At 35.9% G+C, this 25,910-nt stretch overlaps 2 protein-coding genes across 7 annotated transcripts in view; one reads left to right on the forward strand and one right to left on the reverse strand.

Annotated features, from left to right (window-relative positions):
• LOC134753331 (venom protease-like) overlaps window positions 1-25,910 on the forward strand; it is a 93,044-nt gene that overhangs the window by 13,547 nt on the left and 53,587 nt on the right. The gene's annotated exons all lie outside the window — the stretch shown is intronic.
• Window positions 1-25,910, reverse strand: part of LOC134753339 (uncharacterized) — a 42,063-nt gene that overhangs the window by 9,466 nt on the left and 6,687 nt on the right. For 4 of the 6 annotated variants that reach the window (XM_063689209.1, XM_063689208.1, XM_063689210.1 and 1 more), the window contains one exon: window positions 4,622-4,762. In XM_063689209.1, the coding sequence (XP_063545279.1) occupies window positions 4,622-4,762 (141 nt within the window). Of the gene's footprint in view, window positions 1-4,621; window positions 4,763-24,067; window positions 24,314-25,910 lie in introns of those variants that run through there. The other 2 variants (XM_063689211.1, XM_063689205.1) reach the window with 2 other exon arrangements.

The following is a 25,910-nucleotide window of genomic DNA, read 5'->3' on the forward strand; positions in this document are numbered from 1 at the left end:
AGTAACTAATGATTTAACTTAATTTAAGACTATTTTTCCGATGTATGGTATGAGACCACGCATGGTTTAAAGCATTTTCTAATTCCTGTAACAGATTCGATTAGGACCCTACTACTAAGTCATCAAAGTATGTTCGTCCATCTGTCACTAGGCTCTATCTCTTGAACCGTAATACCTATAGTTAGAGAGTTGAAATTCTCGTCAAAATAGTTAAAAGTAGTTTTATAGTTAAAAGGTTATCTAAAAAAATTATGATGAATAATTTATTTTTCAGAGAAAAACCGTATATCTGTGGAAGGATAGATGGGCACACGAGGGTGCTGTAGTAAATCACGTGTCCTTTGGCCGTCCTAAGAAAACCTCGTTATTACAGGATCAGCAGTTGATCGAGGACGTTCGGTATCGCAGATTTGTGAACACGAGCACTTACGCTGCCCAATTGAATGTGTCTTGCCATACAATAAGACGTCGCTTGCATGATGCTGGCCTGCACCACAGAATGCCTGCCAAAAAACCACAACTAACAGATAGACACAAAATATTGAGGTTGAATTTTGCCAACAAGTATTTAAACTACGATTTTAATGATGTTTTGTTTGTCGATGAGAAAGTGTTCACGTCTTGTGCAGATGGCCGTCTTCGTTTATGGCGTGTTAACCATAGTCGATATGAACAGGGCAATGTTCTCCCTAATCGCAGGAGCGGCCGTATTTCTGTCGGATATTGGGGTTGGATGGGTGCGAGTGGACCAGGCGAACTTGTTGAAATTACAGGTCGATTAAACAGTCAGACTTATAAAGATATATTAGGGCAAGTATTAATTCCGACTGCAAATATAGTTTACGGACGCAGACTTATCAAATTTGTTCAAGATAATTCCTCAGTACACAACGCTGGAATAGTACAAAGCTGGATTAATGGCCATAGCGGTCTCCATTTAATCAAAATGCCACCCAAAAGTCCAGACATCAATCCCATAGAGAATTTGTGGGGCTTGATGGTTCAACACTGGGATCCTTCGATGGTGAGAACGACACAAAACTTAAAGAATCACGTTCTTGATGTTTGGGATTCGTTTAGAGGTACAGAAGTATGCTCAAGAATGGTTGGCTCAATGAGAGACAGACTTCAAGCGATCAGAGACGCTGATGGCGGGAATACTCGTTATTGAGTTGAATATTTTTATTTTATGAAAATAGATATTTTAAGTTATGCCTGGATGGTTGAACAGGATGTTTCAAGTTTGAGTTTATCTATAATACTATAAGCGTCTTTACACATTTCACTGTTTCATTTTATTATTAAAAACATAGCAATTTGATCGTGTTTCACTGCATTTCTAAATTCCGCTTTATAGACTTAAAATAAGGTTTTATTACGGTTAGGTAGCTAACTTCTTACTTTAAATTTTGACAAGTTACGCATATCGACGAATAAATAATGTTTAAAACATCATTAACGTCATTATTACAACCACAACGGTAGCATACTAGGTGAAAAATGTATAGTCTCTATTCATTGTGTTTTAATAAAATTGTAGCTAAGCTAAGCGATAAGCAAGTAATTTCGTGCAACATGTTAAAAATTAAAAGAAATGAAATTTTCCAGCTTCCTCTACCTATTACCATATTACATGACATTTTCCTGGACATGCTCCTACAAATGCCAATGAAGGTCAACCTTGATAATGAAGACGTATCATTTTGTGGGGCATGCATCGACTGTGGCCAGAATGTTACTTTTGAAAATAACGATGATTGTGAGGACGATCAAATAAAACCAATGTATTTGTTTTGTGAGAGATGTACCGGCCCCTGCTTTATTCAATGCCGTCATTCACCAACTCACTGTAATTGCGTTTATGAATATACCCATAGATTCAACGAATAAAATAATTTCATTGCTTTATCATTTTGTTTCATTATCTTGGTATACGTATACCAGCCCGTTGGATGAGTTACAAAATATACCCTTAGTCGCAAAGAGCGTATAACATGGCGTTTACGCCCAATATTCAATGAATGTACAACATAGTGTACACTATGTTTACGCCCTTTAAGGTTAACGGTATAGATATGTATTAATATCAAGGCAATAAAGTTGTGTATACATATTTTTTGGTAGATTTTTCGTATCTATATTTTTACATTGACGTAAAAATATAATGAATGACCTAAGTACTTTAAGGTAGCTTCAATGTAGTAAAATCTGTAAACACGTGATTCCAAAAACGAAGTGACAGGTAAAAACATGAGACAAACGTATACAATGAATTACAATGACAAGTCTGCACTGTTTTCGTAAATTGTCAAAACATTGTATTCAAATTTGTTTCGTGTCACAAGACAGTAAAGTTGTTTTTCGCACGTTTATATTTTGTAAATATATTTCTGTACTGCTTACTGAATCTATATTTAATGACATAAATATAAGTACAATATATTGCATCATTTGCAGGATACTGATTATGTAACTTTCATGTTATATAAGTTTTTGAACTTGCCTTATACATATTTTTGCGGCCATTGTAGTTTCCATATTTATTACTATTTGTATGAGTATATATATTTTAAACTTATTATGATTACCTATTTTTTTTAACATAACTTGCATATATATCTTTGCCCTTGACTGTACATAGCTCGGTACGCAACTTGTTAAAATAGATTAAATACCAATTCACTAGTGTGAAGGACTTTTCAAGAACACTTTACTATGTATGCTTTCCTAATCTGTTCTCAAATCGGCCAATTCTCACATATTATGCTATAAAACTAAAAGAAAGGGTAACCTTGATTGAGCACACGATATCTTTTAATTGGCCTCACAGCACGAAAGGTTATCGATCACAGCTGGACTTGTCAAGAGGTTCATAACAAGGGAGTAATACTTAAGTACATATTACGTACTTTCTCCATATATTGTATCTCCATTCCTCTTTCCATCACACCAGCTGGTAATACTTTAAAACCGGCCAAGTGCGAGTCGGACTCGCGCACCGAGGGTACCGTACTTTTTAGTACCTATTTGTTGTTATAGCGGCAACAGAATTACATCATCTGTGAAAATTTCAACTGTCTAGCTATCACGGTTCATGAGATACAGCCTGGTGACAGACAGACAGACAGACGGACAGACGTACAGCGGAGTCTTAGTAATAGGGTCCCGTTTTTACCTTTTGGGTACGGAACCCTAAAAACTGATGGGAAAGTTGCATTTAATCCGCAAGAGTGGCAAAGTAATTTGATGCAAATGTCGAGTTCTTTCCTTATGTTGGCTGATAGGATTGACTTTTAACTGTGAGTTTTGATTTTGATAATTTTCATTTCATTTGTTGTTGTTGTTGTTTTGTTTTAATTTAGCATGAGGAGTTAAATTACAACTTTGTAAAACAAATAACTACCTAATATCGTGAAATACGCATATTAGTGCGAGCGAGATGCATAGAAAGTAAATTACGTTTTCGATGGCGTTTATGTCAGTGCGAAACTGATGGTAGCCGTACAGGTCTACCACTATTATCACTTATCTCTGGCGGTTACTAAAGAAACTGCGTATTGGTTTTCATCTTTACTTACTTAACCTAATACAAATTAGCTCCATGCAGCGAAGCCTTCAACAGTCCATAGGTGACCATATTAATAACTGCTTACCAACCGGCTCAGTAAAACGGTAAACCTATAAAATAAAACTATGAAAACGGATTATATCGCGTATATTGAATTTATAATTCAATATACGCGATATAATCCGTTTTCATAGTTTTATTTCATGAGTAACTATCGCGGTAACCGAAGACAATATTAGGTAAACCTATAGTTTCGGCGACTACTTTCTTAACTCTTTTCGTGTCCTAGATAAGGGCCTTCGTGTAGAGGACCGCAATTACAAGAAAGGTTGCATGTCACAATTAATTCGAAGTCTAAAGGTCAGTAGAGTGTTGTAACGGTGAATATATTTATAACTAGCCTTTTCCCGCGTACAAGTCCTAAAAAGTCCTGCCCCGTTCTATTAGTACTTTCTGCCACCAGTAATTACTAACCCTATTGTTCCCATTTAACTTTCTTTTGGAATGATACCTGAAAGAAAAACTACCCTAATCGTAATGTTGTCCCCGCACAGACATCTCGTCTGTGAGTCGAAGTGAGTCCTCACGCATGACTGTAACAGTACTTACATTTGGTAAGCGCCTCACACTGCCCGTTGATCGGCGCACTGTTGTCCCCGCACAGATATCTCGTCTGTGAGTCGAAGTGAGTCCTCACGCATGACTGTAACAGTACTTACATTATTTTGGTAAGCGCCTCACACTGCCCGTTGATCGGCGCACTGTTGTCCCCGCACAGACATCTCGTCTGTGAGTCGAAGTGAGTCCTCTCACATGACTGTAACAGTACTTACATTTGGTAAGCGCCTCACACTGCCCGTTGATCGGCGCACTGTTGTCACCGCACAGACATCTCATCTGTGAGTCAAAGTGAGTCCTCACGCATGACTGTAACAGTACTTATATTTGGTAAGCGCCTCACACTGCCCGTTGATCGGCGCACTGTTGTTCCCGCACAGACATCTCGTCTGTGAGTCGAAGTGAGTCCTCACGCATGAGTGTAACAGTACTTACATTTAGTCAACGCTTCACACTGCCCGTTGATCGGCGCACTGTTGTCCCCGCACAGACATCTCGTCTGTGAGTCGAAGTGAGTCCTCACACATGAGCTGGTGGCAACCGCGATGCACTCGCCATGCCTCGAACACGGCTTGGCTGGAAAATAAAATGTTATTAGCATATTTACATAGAGGTGTAATTTGGCGCGGAGGCCCTTGGCACAAAATAAGTAATAGTACTACCGTACAAAGAGGACATTTCCTACAAACCCGAAGTTTGACAGCGATTCAGGGTCGAATCATGCTGTTCCTTTTTAATGTATGGCACTATCCCTTTCGGCTATTTAGGGTTGTCATAATTCAAGTCGTTATATTATCTGTGGTCGTGCACGCAAAGAGACGTCAAGTTGTGCCAACCCTAATTATTGCTCGGAGCAATGCTGAGCGCACGTAAAGTCGTATCAAAACAAGATGGAAACCATAAAGAACTCTTAAACCAGAATCCGAACTGATCTAACTCCTGATTGTTGAGATTTCATTAGAAATACGTATATAGGCATAGGCCTTTTCAAAGTCGTATCAAAACAAAATGGAAACCATAACGAACTGTTTAATCAGAATCCGAACTGATCTAACTCCTGATTTTTGGGATTTCATTAGAATTACGTATATAGGGAACAATATAGGCCTTTTCCTTTAGTACACCTGCATGAAATAAGATATTTTTCGAGCAAGTGTGATGAAAAACATTGTTTTACAATCTCGGGTCCCCCTCGTGTCCAATATTTCCCTTACGTTGCACAATGTACTAATTAGCTTTGTTTGGAAAGTATGCTACCTTGTCATAAGGTACAGTCGCCATCAGATATATCGGAGCGGCCGAGGCTCTCACAAATATCTGAACACGCCTCTATAATCAAGGCGTTAGAGTGCGTGTTCAGATATTTTTGAGCACCTCGGCCGCTTCGATATATCTGATGGCGACTGTACTAATGTTTTGTGAAACTGAAACCATAATAGTTTTAGCTTTTCTAGGTCGGTCGCTGTTGCTAGGGTTGTCAATCACGAAATAAATTCACGACACATTATAAACTTTCTATAGTGTGTCAAAGGACTGTCTCATTTCAAACACAGACAGAGAGACTCATACTGTCTTTGTCTTACACTAGTACTAGCACCCAAAAGAAAAGGATGAGTATAGTTTTTTTTTTGTTCTTATTTACTGCTAATTTGGTCTGCCGATATTACTGATGCCGTCCGGTGTGTGAGTGAGACAGTGCACCGTATATGTTTCGCTCGCACCGCACATCGCGGCGTGCGGATCCGCACCCAATGTAAAGAGCGCTTGCATCTTCGCGGTAAGCGGGAAAACAATGCTATCTGCTACGACGAGACGAAATTGGGCTACGTGCGTAGTACCAAAGAGGATATAATAAGTGCGGTACTGTCATAGTAAAATCACTGCCATCTATCGACATACTTTAAAACTAAAAATGATGATTTAAAAAAATACGATAAAATGTATTTAAATATGGATAAATGATTTTTTTATTTGCATTAATTATTTTTATATGATTTTGACCCACGTTCTTTAACGAAGACGTCGACGCAATCTATACGAGAGTAGGCCAAAGGTAGTGGCGCCATCTTATCGAGAATCAAATTTTCGTGATTTTCGAGGCACGTTTTTTCCTTAGACTGTATCCATCTATTACGGAGTTATATCTATCTTTGGTATTACAGAAGCAAATAATTTGTATTTTTTTTTATACATAAGTAATTATCTAGACAAGTCTGCTACTTATGAAACTTCAAAACTATTGTAATTAATGGAAGGGTAAAATGCTTTCGTGTATCCCAGGTAGCAAAATGACGTCAAATGACGTCAGCGACGTCGTAATGACGTAATAATGCCGTCATTATGACGTCGCTGACGTCATTTTGCTACCTGGGATCCTATGCTCCTCTTTCCTTAACCGATTCCCGTGAAAATATTTGAACACGTTCGATAATTATATAACATTCGTTTATCGATTAATTTTTTGGATTATTTTCATAATGATGTATTTCGATTTTCATAAGTTTCATAACGGCAACGCTCATGTCTGATAACTCTAGAGCCTGACCTTCATAGTTTACGATAAATACTTGCTATGGAAATTGTAAAAGAAAACGTATTTTTCGTTACAGTGGTAAACCTTAGTCACACAAATCAAGTTGGCTTGAAAATATATGCTAATACGTGCCCGAATGATAACAAAAACCGGAGCAAAGGTGAAACGTGAACTAAGAATTTTGTTTACTTTACAGTTTTATATGCTTTTCCTGTTCGGAAAAGGGCATTTGCAATTCGGCAGCATAAATAAGCGTACTTACGGGCCAATTCGAACAATGATCTAGATTTCAACTAGATTTCAGCCCTTGGTTAACAATCTACTTTAAACTCCACCAAATTATGGATGGTATAGAAAGGATCGCAATCTCTTATGGCAGAATTGTTGTAAAAGTGACCGCGTTAAGCTTTAAATAATAGTTCCTAATCTCTCCGGTGGCGCTAGTTAGACTCTGGGACATGAATATAACATGAACAATATAAGGAAACAAATAACCCGACCAAATTACGTAGGTTGTTTTTGGTAGTATTTCGGTGTATGGTGGCGCCGCCTAATTACTGTTTTTTGATGGACACTTTTCATACATAGAGATTTGGCTCCTTTATACAGTCTCCATGCACCAAATCTTTTAGTTTGACAACTCATTTTAGGGAGGTCCCTATTCAAGTTTTATATCATAGACAACAGAGTAATTAAAAAACCTAGAGTTAATATATTACATTGTGTTCGGACAAATATTCAGATAATTATGAGCACTTGAGTAATTCCGATATATTTGATGGCGACAGTAAAAATAGCCTCAAACTGATTTTATGACTTTCGTGTGAAAGCCTTATTAAGCGTAAAGCCTAAATCGATTCCGGAAGTAACATTTTACCACGTGTTTCAGTTGACCTACAGGGTCCGTTAGATTGTCTATGGGCTGATTTTTATTGCGTTGTCGAATTCATTTTATGTTGGATTTGGATAAAATTTGGCTGGTTTGAACTTGAAGAGATCCTCATTCTGGGCAGGATAAATACGAGATCACAACTTGTCACGAAATAAACGAAAATACCATACATTTTCATAACTCAGTAAAATCTGCCATATCGTATCAGAAGGAGCCCGAACTTGGTATGTTTTTAAAATTATTTTTATTTAAAATACGCGACTGAAATGTAATGATGTGATATATTTTAAGAACCGGCTCAGAATGCCCTATCATATAATATAACGAGGTTTCTGAAAACAAAAATTTTTTTTTTTCCATACAAAAAAAGATGACGTCATAACTCCTCTGCTCTCCTGTTTATTTTATTTTTTGGTGCATCGGGTCAAATTAATTTATATCGACTAAAGATCAATCGTGCCGATTTTCATAGCTTTAACACAACTTGCAGCATTTTACTGAATTTCGGCGAAACAACAGGACTAAGGTATTGAAATTGAACTCGAGTCATAAAAATCATCTGCGCTCCGCGTATCGGCATTTCTATTGACTTTCGATAACATTTTGCCCACCTCCCTTATTGTACAATGTACTATTATCCCATAACGTAGAAAGTTGTTACGTAACTTTTAAAAAGGCCAAAACACTCTATCAACCCTCTTACTATAAGAACTATCATTAAATCTATTTCTACAATCGCAACTAGACTAAAAAAAATCTATATCAAGCTTTACGCCCTTAACACTCGGTCTATTTTCAAATGCAGTTCCATCTGAAATTCAAATTCAAAATCCGAATACAGATAGAAAGGTAGTAGCGTCCGACTGGCTGATTTACACAGAGCTCTGATAGTGAATGATACTATTAGCTTCGCGGCTCAAGATATAATGGTAACTGGCCTCTATAAGGCCAGGTTAATATGGACTCTTTTACGAGTGGGTAGTAAAGGAAATGGGGTCTACTTTAAATGGAAATTTCGATCTAAATCTAAGCTTCCGAACGTTATCGGCCGCCATCTTGGAAATTAGGTCAAGACTTGTTTAGGCGTGCGTGTGAACTAATTATTAGACTGTTTGGGGTAAGGTTAGCGATTACATTGACTCTTGACAGTGACAAAAAGGTTGTGTTACGCAATCTATGCTTAATAGAAGATAATCTATGCCTTCTCTATGGGTGTTCTTTTTAACCCCTTGTCAATTTTTAAGAGGTAAATGTGTAAGTCGTACTTAGCTTACATTTCCCCTGCCGTGTGTCGTAACATTGCCAATAGAATCATCTGAAATCTTGTCTCTTTTCAGAGCGCGAGCAGCAGAAGTTGTGATTACGTATTTATTCAAACCAGCCAAATTTTATTCGAATCTAACAACAAAACAAATTCGACAACATAATAAAAATCAGCGGCGGTAGCACGGTCGCATTTTTATCGCTTGTCACCATGCCGGTCACGTTCTAACAAGTATGTAAGCACGAAAGTGACGGGCATAGTGACAGGCGATAAAAATGGAACGATGCTGCGCCCGCTGCTCTAGGTAATATCGTAATATTAAAATATTTAATATAATCATCATCGGCCTCAAGGTCCATTTTTTTACAGCATTAGGCCAGGATTACCCTTGTAAGTTTTACTTACGTAAGTAGGGACAAAGCTATTTGCTAGAATGAGATAACGATATTCATATTTCATTCTGTAGTATAGCTGTGTCCCTATTTACGTAAGTAAAACTTACAAGTGTAATCCTGGCCTTACGTCAATTCACATTCGAAATTGAAATTTAAAGTCCCTTCTTTCGAAAGTAACCTGATCAAGGGTAGATGTATAATATTTGTAACAAAGCCTACGAACTATCGTAGCATTCGTAGCTCGTAGACAACGTAAAACCTTACAAGAGGCCGATACCAAAGACCTAGATGTAACTCCGTATAAGATGAATACAATCTAAGGAAATAACGTGCTCGGAAATCAAGAACATTTTATTCTCGCATAGATGGCGCCACTACCTTTGGCCTACTCTCGAAGATGGCGTGGACGGTTTCGTTTGTTATTTAACAATTTTAACGCATATCAGTGAAAGAACATGGGTCAAAATCATTTAAAAATAATTAATGCAAATAAAAAAAAAACATTTATCCATATATAAATACATTTTATGGTATTTTTATACATCTTCATTTTTAGTTTTAATCGCGTGTCGATAGATGGCAGTGAATTTACTGGGACTACAAAATTAACTATTTACGCTGTATCCTATTATATCCTCTTTGAGTCTGCGAAACATTTCTGCTACATACCGGGAAATCCATGTTATCGGCTACGACGTAGCGCTACGACCGTAGCTCAGCGGTGAATGTGTTAAAAAAATACGGTTAAACCATTACAATTACTGTTTATACATGTTATTAATGTTTAAATCATAAATTATTTCATATTTATTTATTAATGTGTTAACATTAATAAATAATAATGTTTAAATTAAAATATTTTATATAATAATACGTTTAAAAATTATGATAAGCGTCATCAAAAAAAAAAAGAAAAAGAAAATTCAAATTAAACGCGGAACTATTATTTCAACTGTCAAAACCAACAAAAACCAGCGTAATAATAATAAATAAATAAATAAAATAAAAAAGCCTTTTATTTCTCGCAGATATAAGAATAAGTACACTCATAGAATTAAATTTATAGTCAAAGGTGCTTCGTAAAAAGTTACAGTACATTTCTATATCTCCCTATTCTGTCATGCAAATTTTGATAAATTCCTTAGTAGGCATTAATTAATTATTAATTAAGTTTAATACATTTAATTAAATTGAATATTTTCATGCCTTATAATTAATAGAATAATAGAGTCAACAAAATGCAGCTTGATAGTTTAAATGTCAATAGTCAATAGTAATATAATATTAAAGTATAAATAGCAATGTCAAGCGAGAACCCCTCTCAGCTGAGGGTAAAGGCCTCCTCCAGAGATGACCAGCGGTCTCTATCTTTGGCTTGTGTCGTCCATTATATCCAGCGTAATAATAAAATTAAAAAAAATTAAAAATAGGAACTCTGCAACAGCATTTAAACATTTCCAAGGGAATGCGCAAAAGATATAATTATGTAAATGTACCGAATAATGTTTAAATTTAAATATTTTATATAATAATACGTTTAAAAATTATGATAAGCGTCATCAAAAAAAAAAGAAAGAAAATTCAAATTAAACGCGAAACTATTATTTCAACTGTCAAAACCAACAAAAACCAGCATAATAATAAAATTAATAAAAATAGAAATTCTGCAACAACATTTAAATATTTCCAAGGGAATGCGCAAAAGATATAATTATGTAAATGTACCGTGCTACACTAGCATACGTCACTCGCTTCCGTCCGGCCGGCCATCTTGTTTCTATTTTTTTAAGACCAAGGCGTTGTGCTTTCTGCCAACTTGCGGTTTTTAGGGTTCCGTACCCAAAGGGTAAAAACGGGACTTTATTACTAAGACTCCGCTGTCCGTCTGTCCGTTTGTCTGTCCGTCTGTCTGTCAGCAGGCTGTATCTCATGAACCGTGATATAAATGAATGAAATATGAATAGACAGTTGAAATTTACACAGATGATGTTTCTTTTCTGTTGCCGCTATAACAACTAATAGGTACTAAAAAGTACAGAATCCTCGGTGGGCGAGTCCGACTCGCACTCGGCCGGCTTTTTTTAATAGTACCTATACCTACACCTACTGATTTGAGTCGTAGTAAAATTAGCAATCCACGGAAGACCAGCGCTGTAGCATATACCTATATGTTAGAGCATATGCTGAGTGGTGTCCATTTGTAGCCTTTATAGCAGCATCAATATTGTAATTATTGCATGTTAGTATAAGCTACTTGTAATTTTACGTGTTAGTGTATAAGATCTTCTTCTTTTTAAATTTGTATGGTGCTGTATGTAGATTTTTACAATAAACGTTTTCTATTCTATTCTATTCTATCATACTGGGTCTATACGATTTTACCCCTCAAACGATGAAACGTTTTCTGAAAAAGGTAGATCACATTTTTTAAAAATTATAGTCTTAAATTTTTGTCTTTTTCATACAAATTAAATATTATTTTTAATGTACGCTATCATTAATGTAACTGACGTTGTTTGTCACGCTTTAAACATAAAGTTTGCAACACAATGCGTCTTAGAATAAATAGTAAAGTGAACTTCACCATACTGTACTCCAATCAAACCACGTTATTTTAAAAACCGGCTTCCGTACCATTACGCAAAAAACGCCAAAAAAATCACGTTTGTTGTATGTGAGCCCCACTTACATATTTATTTTATTATGTTTTTAGTATTTGTTGTTACAGCGGCAACAGAAAATTCCAACTGTCTAGCTATCACGGTTCATGAGGTACAGCCTGGTGACAGACGGACAGACAGACAGATAGACAGACAGCAGAGTCTTAGTAATAGGGTCCCCTTTGGGTACGGAACCCTAAAAAAGAGAAAAAAACAGAGGAGTACAGCGTACAGCCTACAGTTTAGTTTACTTATTGCTCCTGTCCTGTTACACGTCACATCCTCATCATCATCATCATCATCATCATCATCATCATCATATCACCCTTTTATCGCCCACTGCTGAGCATAGGCCTCTCTTCGAGTACGCCACTTATCCCGGTCCAGCCGGCCTAGCCAAGGCGACAATCGCTATCGCTTCGCCATCGATTCGCTTTGTGTCCCTCTATAACTCTTCTATATTAGTGCAACAGTGACAGTTGCGTTTCGATCGCTACGGAGCGTTAGCGATTGGCGTGTTGGCTACGCGGTCTGACCTAATCTCATCCAGAAGTGACAGTTACACGTCACGAGCCCGGTATAAAAGTTGGACATTAAAAATACAACAGATATGTTTTATGCAGAAAAGACTAATCCCATGGAGACTATATAAAGGAACCAAATCTCTATGTATGAAAAGTGTCCATCAAAAAACAGTAATTAGGCGGCGCCACCATCACCGAAATACTACCAAAAACAACCTACGTAATTTGGTCGGGTTATTTGTTGCCTTATATGGTTCATGTTATACTCATGTCCCAGAGCCTAACTAGCGCCACCGGAGAGATTAGGAACTATTATTTAAAGCTGAAAGCGGTCATATTTGCAACAATTCTGCCATAAGAGATTGGCATCCTACTAAACCATTTTTTAAATGTAAGTTTGTAATCAGTATGTTGTTAAATGCTATTAAATTTAAATAGCGCAATTTTTGAACAGTTCCGAGGTGTTATTTATCATGGTCTATTCAAAGCACGCGATTTTCTGTAATTACTTCTGTTTTGAAGAATTCGCTGAATTTTTCTGGGTGTTTTCTATTTCGTGAAATCTTTTTCAAATCATGGTGAAACACAAATTTTATAACCCAGTCAAATTAAGGGTTTCATCTCGGAATGAGAGATAATAAGCGTAATACCTTTATTAAGGCGTTCGTTCAAAAAGTTGCATTAAAAGTCATATAAAAGCTCGTGTGGGCATTGGAAGTTCTTAAGGTAACAAAAGTTAACAGAAATCGGGTTTTAGCGAATATCAAATGTTTCTATAGCTTCAATGATGTTTACACCTACGTAAAAATTGTAGACCATTTGCGACAAGTTACGTTCCAAAGATTTATATATTTCATGCGATAAACCGTTTTGCATAGCGTTAGACATTTACATTTGTCAGTGATAACAGGGTGCGTAACCAAGATGCCAATTGTTTACACTCCATAGCGAACGAAACGCAACTGTTTCTGTCGCACTAATATGAAAGAGTGATAGAGACACAAAGCGTTTCGCTATCGTAGCGCAAACGATTGTCGCCTTTGCTAGGCACACAGAGCATTATTACCATAGAGTAACTTATACTAGAGCGGTACTGTCATAGTAAATTTTGTAACCCCAGTAAATTCACTGCCATCTGTCGACACACTTTAAAACTAAAAATGAAGATTTATAAAAATACGATAGAATGTATTTAAATATAGATAAATGATTTTTTTTATTTGCATTAATTATTTTTATGATTTTGACCCATGTTCTTTCACTGATATGCGTTAAAATTGTTAAATAACAAACGAAACCGTCAACGCCATCTATACGAAAGTAGGCCAAAACTAGTAGCGCCCTCTGAACAAGAATCAAATTTTCTTGATTTTCTAGGCACGTTTTTTCCTTAGACTGTATCCATCTATTACGGAGTTATATCTATCTTTGATTATTACGCAGGACGGGAAATGACACGACCAAGTGTGATATAAGCTGGCGTGCGAGCCTAGTCGAGGCCGTTTAGTAACACGAGACAGTAGATATCTGTTCCTAAACTCGTCGTCAATAGAACTTGCAAATATTGTAAACAAATATAACAAATTTTGTTAGCGTTTGACACATAACCTAACATTTTTACGAAGGTTATTTTACCCTGAAATATTAATAATTAATATTTAAATTAACTAAAAATTTATATAAATAAAATATTTAGGTATATAGACTGTTGTGGTTCTATTGACGACGACTTTACGGCGACATTTACAAATGCGTGATTTTTTTACAAAATTCCAATATCTGGAATTGTCCATAATTTGCGACGTAAGGTCAGGCCAGCAATGTTGAATTAAAATTCATTACTGGAGTCTCTCTTTATGCCTGACGTGTCAAAAATGTTTGGGAAAACTGGGGTTTTGTCTTGTGGACAATACGAAAGTTAACGATGGGTACAATTTAGTGAGGCTTTAAGATACTTACAGCTTTTAAGAAGTAGAACGTTGGAACATTCCTATAAGAATCCGCCAAGAAAATTTGCCTTAAAAATCCATTTATTTTATAATGTCCACAGGAAAGTCGCATAAAGCATAACCTTAACTCATATTTAAAAAGTTTTTGATCCTCACGCGTTCTTTATGTTTTGCAGAATCACTCATATTTAAATAAACTATGGACTACGTAACTCAAGTTTGCGTTACAAAAAACAAAAAGAACAAATGCTAAACTATGCCAAGTCCCCATGGGTTTAGCCATAAATCAGATATAGATAAAAATGATATTCAAGACAACCTTCGTACCAATTCGTGCTGGTAGAATAAACCTTAAAAATAATGTCCGATTCGGTTCGATTAATATACGGGGCGTTTTTCAATGTTTTCAACCCTTAGCTATATTTTTTGCGAGATGAATAAATGTCCTACTGAGCAACTAAAAAAATTAAAGAAAATGAAAATCAACTATGCCATTCAGTTTCCTTAACCACCCAGGGGTATCCCTTACCCATACCCCGAAGTTGACAGTTTTTTTTTTTATTATAAACTGATCGGCGATTGGCCCTAGTCACACCTGATGGAAAGTGAAGACAGAGCCTAAGATGGAGCTCACCGGTTCAGTAACAGCCTATTCAATCTTGCAGTTTAAAAAAAACACACCGTGTATTGCGTCCGCACCTCCTTATATTTGATCAAAGAGGATAGATATACACTGTGTTACTTGAGCCACTGAAAACCTGAGACACAAAAAGTCAAAAGCATTTATTTGTTCATCATAGGCAAAGATAGATGTAACTCCGTAATAGATGGATACAGTCTAAGGAAAAAATTTGATTCTCGTTCAGAGTTCGCTACTAGTTTTGGCCTACAGTCGTATAGATGGCGTTGACGGTCTCGTTTGTTATTTAACAATTTTAACGCGTATCAGTGAAAGAACATGGGTCAAAATCATAAAAATAATTAATGCAAATAAAAAAAATCATTTATCTATATTTAAATACATTCTATCGCATTTTTATAAATCTTCATTTTTAGTTTTAAAGTGTGTCGACAGATGGCAGTGAATTTACTTCTTCTTTGCCTGGCCCTTTCCCATTTTATGGCAGTAAATTTACTGGGGTTACAAAATTTACTATGACAGTAACGCTCTAGTATCAATTACTCTATGACATAGGTAAGGTACATAAGTACAGGTCTCACATAATCATCCCAACAGATTCTTTTTATTTTGAACTCATCTTGAGTATTTATTCTTTAATACGATACATATTAAAAAAAAAAAATTCGTTGATTACTTTTCTTAACAATTCTATTCAATTTTAATAACAAAACTTCCGTGAGACACATTCATATTAAATATATTAATAACGGGTCACTCACGTGTTTTAAGTCGAAAACGCTCGACATGTTTCACTCCGTACCGAGGAGCGTCATCAGGAGCGGTCGGTCGGTGGCGGCGGCGGTGTGGCGGCGGTTGCGTTGTCGGCGGTACGGAGTGAAACATGTCGAGCGTTTTCGACTTTAAACACGTGAGTGACCCGTTATTAATATATTTAATAATTCTATTCAACTGGTAATTCTACACAAGATACTTCGTCGTTTGAGTGACGTCAAACAATTGCTAGTTACCATTGTAAACACTGTTGACTAACCATTTGCATACCTTACTGCAACGAGATAAGGTTTACCAATGACCAGTTAAGGGTGTTGCTCATTGACAAATAACGTGTCAAATGCTATATGGATGGTATAGAAAGGATCGCAATCTCTTATGGCAGAATTGTTGTAAAAGTGACCGCGTTAAGCGTTAAATAATAGTTCCTAATCTCTCCGGTGGCGCTAGTTAGGCTCTGGGACATGAGTATAACATGAACCATATAAGGCAACAAATAACCCGACCAAATTACGTAGGTTGTTTTTGGTAGTATTTCGGTGTATGGTGGCGCCGCCTAATTACTGTTTTTTGATGGACACTTTTCATACATAGAGATTTGGCTCCTTTATACAGTCTCCATGAAATGCTAGTTATTGATATTGTCGCATTACAAACTTGTAGACTTGGCATGTAAAAATAATAAATAATGATAAAAAAATTACCCCCATTAAAATATAGCGCAATCGATTCTCCTATCGATTCTGAACATACTGTTTTTAGGTTTTCAGTGAGTCATGAAACACCGTGTATATATAGGATAGAGGAGTACTGTCATAGTAAATTTTGTAGCCACAGTAAATTCACTGCTATCTTCGAACCACGATTAAAACTAAAAATGAAGATGGTTAAAAATACCATAAAATATATTTATATATGGATAAATGATTGTTTTTATTATTTTTATATGATATTGACCCATGCTCTTTCACTGATATGCGTTAAAATTGTTAAATCATAAACGAAACCGTCAACGCCATCTAGACGAGAATAGGCCAAAGGTGGTAAAACGTGGTGGCGCCATCTGTTCGAGAATCAAATTTTCTTGATTTCCTAGGCACGTTTTTTCCTTAGACTGTATCCATCTTAAACGGATTTATATTCGTCTTTGATTTGATCAATCACAACCTTACGTTCGAATCTATTGGGATTTGGGATCAACGTGCCAATTTCATTTTCACCTCCATTACGCTAACTCATATTAACAAGGTTTTTCACCCGAAAGCTCTCTTTGTCAACTAAAGCCCTATATTTTAATGCAAATTACATTAGATTGCAGTACAAAGAAGCAATCATGTATAATGCTGACCCGGAAACCTTGATTTATTGAGCGAAGCCATCTAATTTAGCCAAAATGTCTTCCTTCCGGAGCTCTGCATGTATATCTAGGTTAATCGTAGGTACAGTCGCCATCAGATATATCGGAGCGGCTAAGGCGCTCACAAATATCTGAACACGCCTCTATTGTCTGGGCGTTAGAGTGCGTCTGGGAGTTAGGTTATTATACCTGTAATACCTTATTACCAGTAAATTATGTCTATGTCTATGTCTATAAGTTACCTTTTTGATATAAGCATTTATCCACACGCTGCCGCCACCACCACACGCACCACGGCTGTTAAGCAGGGCTTTTAGTTTGGGTTGGGTATACCTTTGTTATTAATACTAACTTATTTTAGTTTTAGTGTCTTAGTTTTTAGTATTAATAATTTTAGTTCGTAATTTTTCTTTAAGTGGAGGCTATGGACCTATACATAAGTTTTCTGAAAATAAACGCATTTTATTTATTTATTGCCGACTGTATTTTTTTTTTCAAGAGTCATCTGCTTGTACAATTAGCATCAATAGTAGCGGATGAAATAACGCGCCAAAATTATCTGTCACACTCTAATACTTTTTCAAATAAAGATACATCTCCACCGTTCTCGTTCGAAATTATTTGCTAATCAAATTGTTCTACATATGTGTTATTTTCTATAAAAAGGGACCTTATTGTCGATGGAGCTTACGCCATTATTAACGATGCTCCGATATAAATACAATGCAGCGCGGCGCTGTGCGGCGTAAGCGCCATCGACAATAGAAAATGCCCCATATAGAACCGAGTCTCTTTTCGTTACCTAAGTTACCTATAGCTATGTTTATGTTAGCTATGTTTGTTTGTTCATGTGTATAACTATGTTTGTTGTGCTTACGAATAAATTTTTATTCTATTCTATTCCATTCTATTCTATTAGAGAATGGTAGATACTTTTGACGCGTAGATACGTTACTTTTGACGCGTAGATACGTTACTTTTGACGCTCACTGCAAATTGAGACGATTCTAACAGACACAAACTCAACGAAGTTGCTTAGTTTTATCACCTAGTTCCTATGGACATAATTAGATCAGCTCGATGTCCCCATAACATTGCATGTTCACCGGTCTTAAATAATAGTTAATTTGAGCCCAAGAAACATCAGGAATTTTTGAGTTATTGAAGTAAAACTTCTTCAGGCGCGATTAGAGGGTCTCAGATTTTTTTTCTGACGGAAGTAACGCTCAGTAGTGACATACGCACAATAGGGCACACGTCAAAGTGCCAACATAGCGATAAACGTCATCGTCAAAGAAGTTTTACTTCAATCGCGCGTAAAGATTACTCGCACACACTTTTTTTATTTTAAGTATGAACTTTAATACCGGACCTCTTGTATTTAAAAGGCGGCAAAAAAAGTAGGTGTGAAGGATAAGGATCGATTCCCATAGAAGTTTTCACACCAAAAAGTTCCCATAGTAACATCACACCTTTAAGTATTTACTGAAAAATCTGTTTGTCACGCGGTAGTTTTTCTAAGTTCATTAAAAAGTTACTGCATGGCCAATACTCTATGCATCGCCAAATTCAAGTTCTATTTATAACGTTTGCTGCCAGACATAGTGCGTAACTCGTAACGTGAAACGAATGAATTACCGCGTACGAACGATCAATATTAGATACCTAGTACGTAGTATTTAGTCTACCTTGATTTTAGGGTGAAAGTCCGCATTCGCCTTTGTGCTATTGTTTTTATACAAAGCTGTATGCTAGATTAGTAGATTGAAAAAGTATTGTTATGTAAAAATGTTGAAAATATTCGTCTATATGCGTTGGCGTTTTTGTATATTTTGAGTTGAATAATAGTTGACTTATAAACGAGCACTCAGATTATGTTGTTTCATTGAATACGAAGTATAATATATATCTGATAATATATGTGATTTAATATGTGTAATAAAAACCGGCCAAGTGCGAGTCGGACTCGCGCACGAAGGGTTCCGTACCATTACGGAAAAAAACAGCAAAAAAATCACGTTTGTTGTATTGGAGCCCCATTTAAATATGTTATTCTGTTTTTAGTATTTGTTGTTATAGCGGCAACAGAAATACATCATCAGTGAAAATTTCAACTGCCTAGCTGTCACGATTAATGAGATACAGCCTGGTGACAGATAGACAGACAGACGGACAGACGGACAGCGGAGTCTTAGTAATAGGGTCCCGTTTTTACCCTTTGGGTACGGAGCCCTAAAAGCGCAAAGCTTAATTTTAAATGTTATATTTGATTTCTAATGTTTTACAGTTAGTATTTTCCTCGCGTTGGTGTGGTCAAAAGGTTAATGTTTCACTCGGTAGCGAAGTTTGTTTATCCCTCGTGCCTTTAAACCTCCGCAACGCTCAAATTTCAACTTTTCGAACTAAGCAACGCTCAAAACTATTTAACAAAAAAAATTGGGTTGGGCCTTTTTTAGTCAAGTATGTGTCTGAGAAGATCAATCATTACTTAAGATTTCATAAACGTACGTTTATGTTCGAATCAAAGAGGATATAATATTATAGAGCGGTACTGTCATAGTAAATTTTGTAACCACAGTAAATTCACTGCCATCTATCGACACACTTTAAAACTAAAAATGAAGATTTATAAAAATACGATAAAATGTATTTAAATATGGATAAATGTTTTTTTTTTTACTTGCATTAATTATTTTCATGATTTTGACCCATGTTCTTTCATTGATATGCGTTAAAATTGTTAAATAAGAAACGAAACCGTCAACGCCCTCTATACGAGAGTAGGCCAAAGGTACTGGCGCCATCTGATCGAGAGTCAAATTTTCGTGATTTTAGAGGCACGTTTTTTCCTTAGACTGTATCCATCTATTACGGAGTTATATCTATCTTTGGTTCGAATGTATCATTAATAATGCGATGTTTGTGATGTTAAATAAATATTTTCTAAATATGTCTATGTCTAAAAACTTAATAAAACATAAGTACGTAATGTATATATTAAGTTCAGTTAGTTTTAAGTCCATTTGTCGTACATAACTAACACAAATGTATATTGTATCTCAAATATATTTTTTTTCCAAATTCCATTTATTAAAACACAGTCATTACACCACTGGAGGGCTTCGTCACTTTTTCTTTAATATATGACATCTATTACAGTCATTACATTTAACTCATTCACAATAAAATCCAAGTACAATTTAAACTTATGCTAAAAAACAAAACCTAAACCTTAATAAAAGACTTCCCCCAAATCACCCCCTTCCGGCATAGGACCATGCCGTATTGTATTATTGTACCTTTCATAAATAATACAATCTTAAGCCATATGTAATGATTAATGATCACAGACTATTATGCCTTTTACGAGTGACCCGTTACAAAATTGTGGTGAATTAATAATCTTTTATGGTTTAGTGACTATTATTAGATTTAATTTGTCCAATGTTCCGTTTCATACTCTTTTTGTTTTGGTGAGTCCCAAGATACAGGCTCAGCCTAGTTTGGGGCTTACCGGACACCCTTTTGTGCATGCCACTTTCTAATTATTCTCAATAAATTTATTCTTATTCTTATTTCCTTGAAATAAATTACCTTATGTAAAAGGCAGTTCACAATTATTGTATGTAAGTAATCAATCAAGTCGCCTGTGCCTTTATTGGCGGCCAAACACGTAAAAGTAATTCTGTACAATGTATAACAGATACATTGCCACAACGCCATATGACTTTTACCCACGTTCTTTCACTGATGTGTCAAAATTGTTAAATATCAAACGGTGTCGCCATCTACTCGAGTATACGCCAAAGGTATGGCGCCATCTATTTTATCTTACACAGAGTTACATATATCTTTGCCTCTCTATGTTAGGATAACCATATGAAGCCTAAAAAACGGGATAAATTAAAAAAACTAAACAAATTAATTTTGATCGCACTTAAACTATCGTGAGACATATTTCAAAATATTTATCAGTACGGTTTTTACTCACTATTATTTTTAGTCGCTTTTGGCGACATGACATGTGCACGACGAACAACCGCCGCGGACACTCGTGCCTGAGGATGGATTCCCAAAGAATCCGAAACATGTCGCCAAAAGCGACTAAAAATAATAGTGAGTAAAAACCGTACTGATAAATATTTTGAAATTAATTTTGATTATTTTAAAAGCATGAGACTTAATTGAGGGACTTAATTTAGGGAAGATGTATGTAAAACATTGATTTTGTATTACCAATTTGAAGTCAGCATGTATACATGATAAATACACCGTTATAATGTACAGTCGCCATCAGATATATCGCAGCAGCCAAGGCGCTCACAAATATCGGAACACGCCTCTATTGTCAAGGCGTTAGAGTGCGTGTTCAGATATTTTTGAGTACCTCGGCCGCTGCGATATATCTGATGGCGACTGTACATTATAACGGTGTATTTATCATGTATACATGCTGACTTCAAATTGGTAATACAAAATCAATGTTTTACATAAGTCCCTCAATTAAGTCTCATGCTTTTAAAATAATCAAAATTAATTTGTTTGGTTTTTTAAATTTGTCTCGTTTTTTTGGACTTTATATGGTTATCCTAACATAGAGAGGCAAAGATATATGTAACTCCGTATAAGATAGAATAGATGGCGCCACACCATTGGCCTATACTCGGGTAGATGGCGACACCGTTAGATATTTAACAATTTTGACACATCAGTGAAAGAATGTGGGTAAAAGTCATATGGTGTTCTAAAAAAATAAAAAATAAAAATAATTTTTCCATAACTAACTAGTTCGGGCTTGTAGTTAGAAGCTTGGCTCTACGAGAGATCTGATAACTTTTTGACAGTTTTTGATTTCAAATTAAATTTCAATGAGGATGTCGTCTGAAGACAGCGACTACGAACAGTACCTGCCGCCAAAAAAGCAGGGCGGACTACCGCCACGAAGCGTGGTGTATTTACAGATGTATAAGCATGTACGTATCATTTCATGTTCATATGCGCAACGCGTACGTACGCAACGTATGCAATGCATTATAAATTAGATTCCTGAAGGAATTAATTCCCAGCAAGCTGGAAATCGTCTTAATACCTTCATTTGGTTCTAAATTAGTGTAATCCAAATTTGCTCCATTCCAGTTGTGGAAAAATTTCGGCTCATTTTCAGTTTAAAAAAAATAAATATTTTTTTTTATTTTTGCTTGTAGTTCAAAAACGGTACGTCCTGTTATATGTATATGTCGGCGACAGATCGTAAAATCTGGCATATTGAGATATTCCTAGGTATATCATGACGTACGATCAGAACGTACAATAATATTTGAAAAGGAAAACTATAATTGTTTAAGATTAGATTTTTCCATAACTAACTAGTTCGGGCTTGTAGTTAGAAGCTTGGCTCTACGAGAGATCTGATAACTTTTTGACAGTTTTTGATTTCAAATTAAATTTCAATGAGGATGTCGTCTGAAGACAGCGACTACGAACAGTACCTGCCGCCAAAAAAGCAGGGCGGACTACCGCCACGAAGCGTGGTGTATTTACAGATGTATAAGCATGTACGTATCATTTCATGTTCATATGCGCAACGCGTACGTACGCAACGTATGCAATGCATTATAAATTAGATTCCTGAAGGAATTAATTCCCAGCAAGTTGGAAATCGTCTTAATACCTTCATTTGGTTCTAAATTAGTGTAATCCAAATTTGCTCCATTCCAGTTGTGGAAAAATTTCGGCTCATTTTCAGTTTAAAAAAATAATTTTTTTTTTTTATTTTTGCTTGTAGTTCAAAAACGGTACGTCCTGTTATATGTATATGTCGGCGACAGATCGTAAAATCTGGCATATTGAGATATTCCTAGGTATATCATGACGTACGATCAGAACGTACAATAATATTTGAAAAGGAAAACTATAATTGTTTAAGATTAGGTTAGAAGTCAAGATTGACTTAAAAGTCAAGTTTAGTATTTCGTGGTTGGTCACATAGTAATAATTGCTCAGTATAATCCTAAAACCTCCCTGGCAACGGGAATGCACTTACTTTTTAGCCACCCTGTATATAAAATAGATTAGGCAGACATACATGTATAAATCATTTCAACATATTTTTTTTTAATAAACTTACCTTGGGTCCATTTTGTTTGCATTTCACAATTTATTTAAACATAAATAAAATACCGTAAGAACTTTAAAAGTTCATTGTTATGATGATTATTAGGACTATGTTATCATATGTATTTTGATATTAGGTGATACCGACAAATCATATCGTAGTTTGGGTTTGCGTAGCGTGTTTGCGTCACTTTCGTTTGTCATATAAAGGAAATAGATGCAACACGAATGTTTCGACAAATATCAATAACAAACCTCTAAATTAATTCACAGTATCGCACGTGACAATTAAAAAAACAACTTTAGCGTATATACACGTATAAAGTGGTCAAGCCAACACACTTTACATTATATATTGGGTTATTACATCCACTTTTTCATTGGACACTGTGTGCGGAGAGGGACAGAGAAAGGTATACCTACTATATTAATTTTCCCTTTCCCTCTCAGCAGAAAGTGAACGACGAAAAGGTAGACGTAAAAAGCCCTTAATATATAAATGTACCTACTTTACTCGTGGCCTATGACTTGTATAAATAAGGTCATTGCTTTATACAAACACATTCAATTATAATATATGCTAATCAAGTGTAATATTCAAAACATAATTAATGATGGAAAGCTAAAACATTGAAAATATAGTCTGGCAAACCAATTTGTCTAAAAAAGGGGCGGAAAACAAAATTACGGTGAAACCGAAACTTCGCGCCTACAAATTTTCTACTTTACTGGTTTGCCAAACTATACGTATATAACGAAAACAAGCAGTGCGAACTCACCAGGTGGCGCTGTGGGTACTACTTCTTTTGGGGCTTGTGTGTTACTCTTCCCGAAGGTTGTGAGCGCCTCTGACGACTCGCCGGTGAGCCAGCCGGCGAGCAGAAGGGGCAAGATGGCTGCCGCCGCTTGCTTGCGGCACCACATCTCGAATCTCCAAAACACACGCATCGTGTATCTCTAGCTTTATAACTCTAATGTCTTTGGAACGTTTGATTTTTATTTAAATGTCAGTTTTGTTTTTTTTTCTAAGTGACTTTAAATGGGTCTCAAATACGAATTGGAAATATACAATTGTAGAATGAAATCGCCTTTCCAAATTTGAATACGCTTGACAGAACGGTTTTATGTAACATCCGCGTTTAACACTGATTTAAACTCACCATTTTTACTCATTAATATTCACTACGGCGGTACGGTAGTTGATGTTTAGCCAGTCTTCTCCGAGACCACGGGGATAACGCCGTCCTCGAAACGTCGGAGGTAAATTTAAAACTTATTTTTACGCTATTAAGCCCCGGAATAATCCGCGTTTAAGAGAGTATGTATATAAAGTACCAGTTAAAATTAAGAGAAGGAAAATTTACATGTTTTATTATTATGGCATTAAAACTAATTTAGATTTTTAAGAATAATTCATTTATTCATGGCAAACTACATTCACGACAGTTTTGAGTAACGAGTAAGTTGTAAAATAAAATAAGTGTTGTAGAGTAAATGTATTTTTTTCTTTTTTTTTATTAGCCTACTTGGGTGTCCCACTGCTGGGCAAAGGCCTACCCTCGTTTTCTCCACTCGACACTCGACTGTCATCGGCATTTTCCCACCATTTGGGGTAGAATGCGTCCAAGTCGTCCCGCCATCTCCATCAGAGTAAATGTTATTAAACTTAAAATTATTTTACTTTTTGATATTAAATTTTCTGTTTTTTTTTTGCATTTTTGATCAAGGAATACACTATTCAAGTGTTGTTAAGTACTGTGTTGAATACGTTCTTTCAATTTGTAATTTATTTACCATAATTTTTTTGAATTCCAAATACTAACGAACTTTTTCGAACTGCTGCCGATGTAAAAATACTTCCTTGAAAAAATACTCGCTAAAATATTTGTCTAGTATTATACACTAGACGGTTACTTACACATTCTGCCATCTTGATAAAGCACATCATGCATTTGACATCGAGTGTGCTTGGTTTACAACGAACAGCCAAGAAGTGTGAATGTCCTGTCGATGTGTGCGTGTGGTTGTGATGTGTTCTACGCCGATGACTGTTCTTGGTATTGTACAAGAACCCCTCATGCTACATTTTAATCAAAGAGGATATAATAGGATAGAGTGGTACTATCATAGTAAATTTTGTAACCACAGTAAATTCACTGCCATCTATCGACACACTTTAAAACTAAAAATGAAGATTTATAAAAATACGATAAAATGTATTTAAATATGGATAAATGATTTTTTTTATTTGCACTAATTATTTTTAAGATTTTGACTCGTGTTCTTTCACTGATATGCGTTAAAATTGTAAAATAACAAACGAAACAGTCAACGCCCTCTATACGAGAGTAGGCCAAAGGTAGTGGCGCCATCTGATCGAGAATCAAATTTTCGTGATTTTCTAGGCACGTTTTTTCCTTAGACTGTATCCATCTGTTACGGAGTTATATCTATCTTTGATTTTAATATAAACGTTTCGAGCGGCATTGTGGGATAATCGTACTTATTAATTATATTTGTGTATTAAACAGTAGTAGCGTCACGTTATAAATATCTCGTAGAGAACTGGAAAAAGTAGCTTGAATGCCAAAATAAGCAGGTTTTAAAGACGCTCCGCTACTG

Source organism: Cydia strobilella, chromosome 26, assembly GCF_947568885.1.
Source record: "Cydia strobilella chromosome 26, ilCydStro3.1, whole genome shotgun sequence".
Taxonomy (NCBI): Eukaryota; Metazoa; Arthropoda; class Insecta; order Lepidoptera; family Tortricidae; genus Cydia; species Cydia strobilella.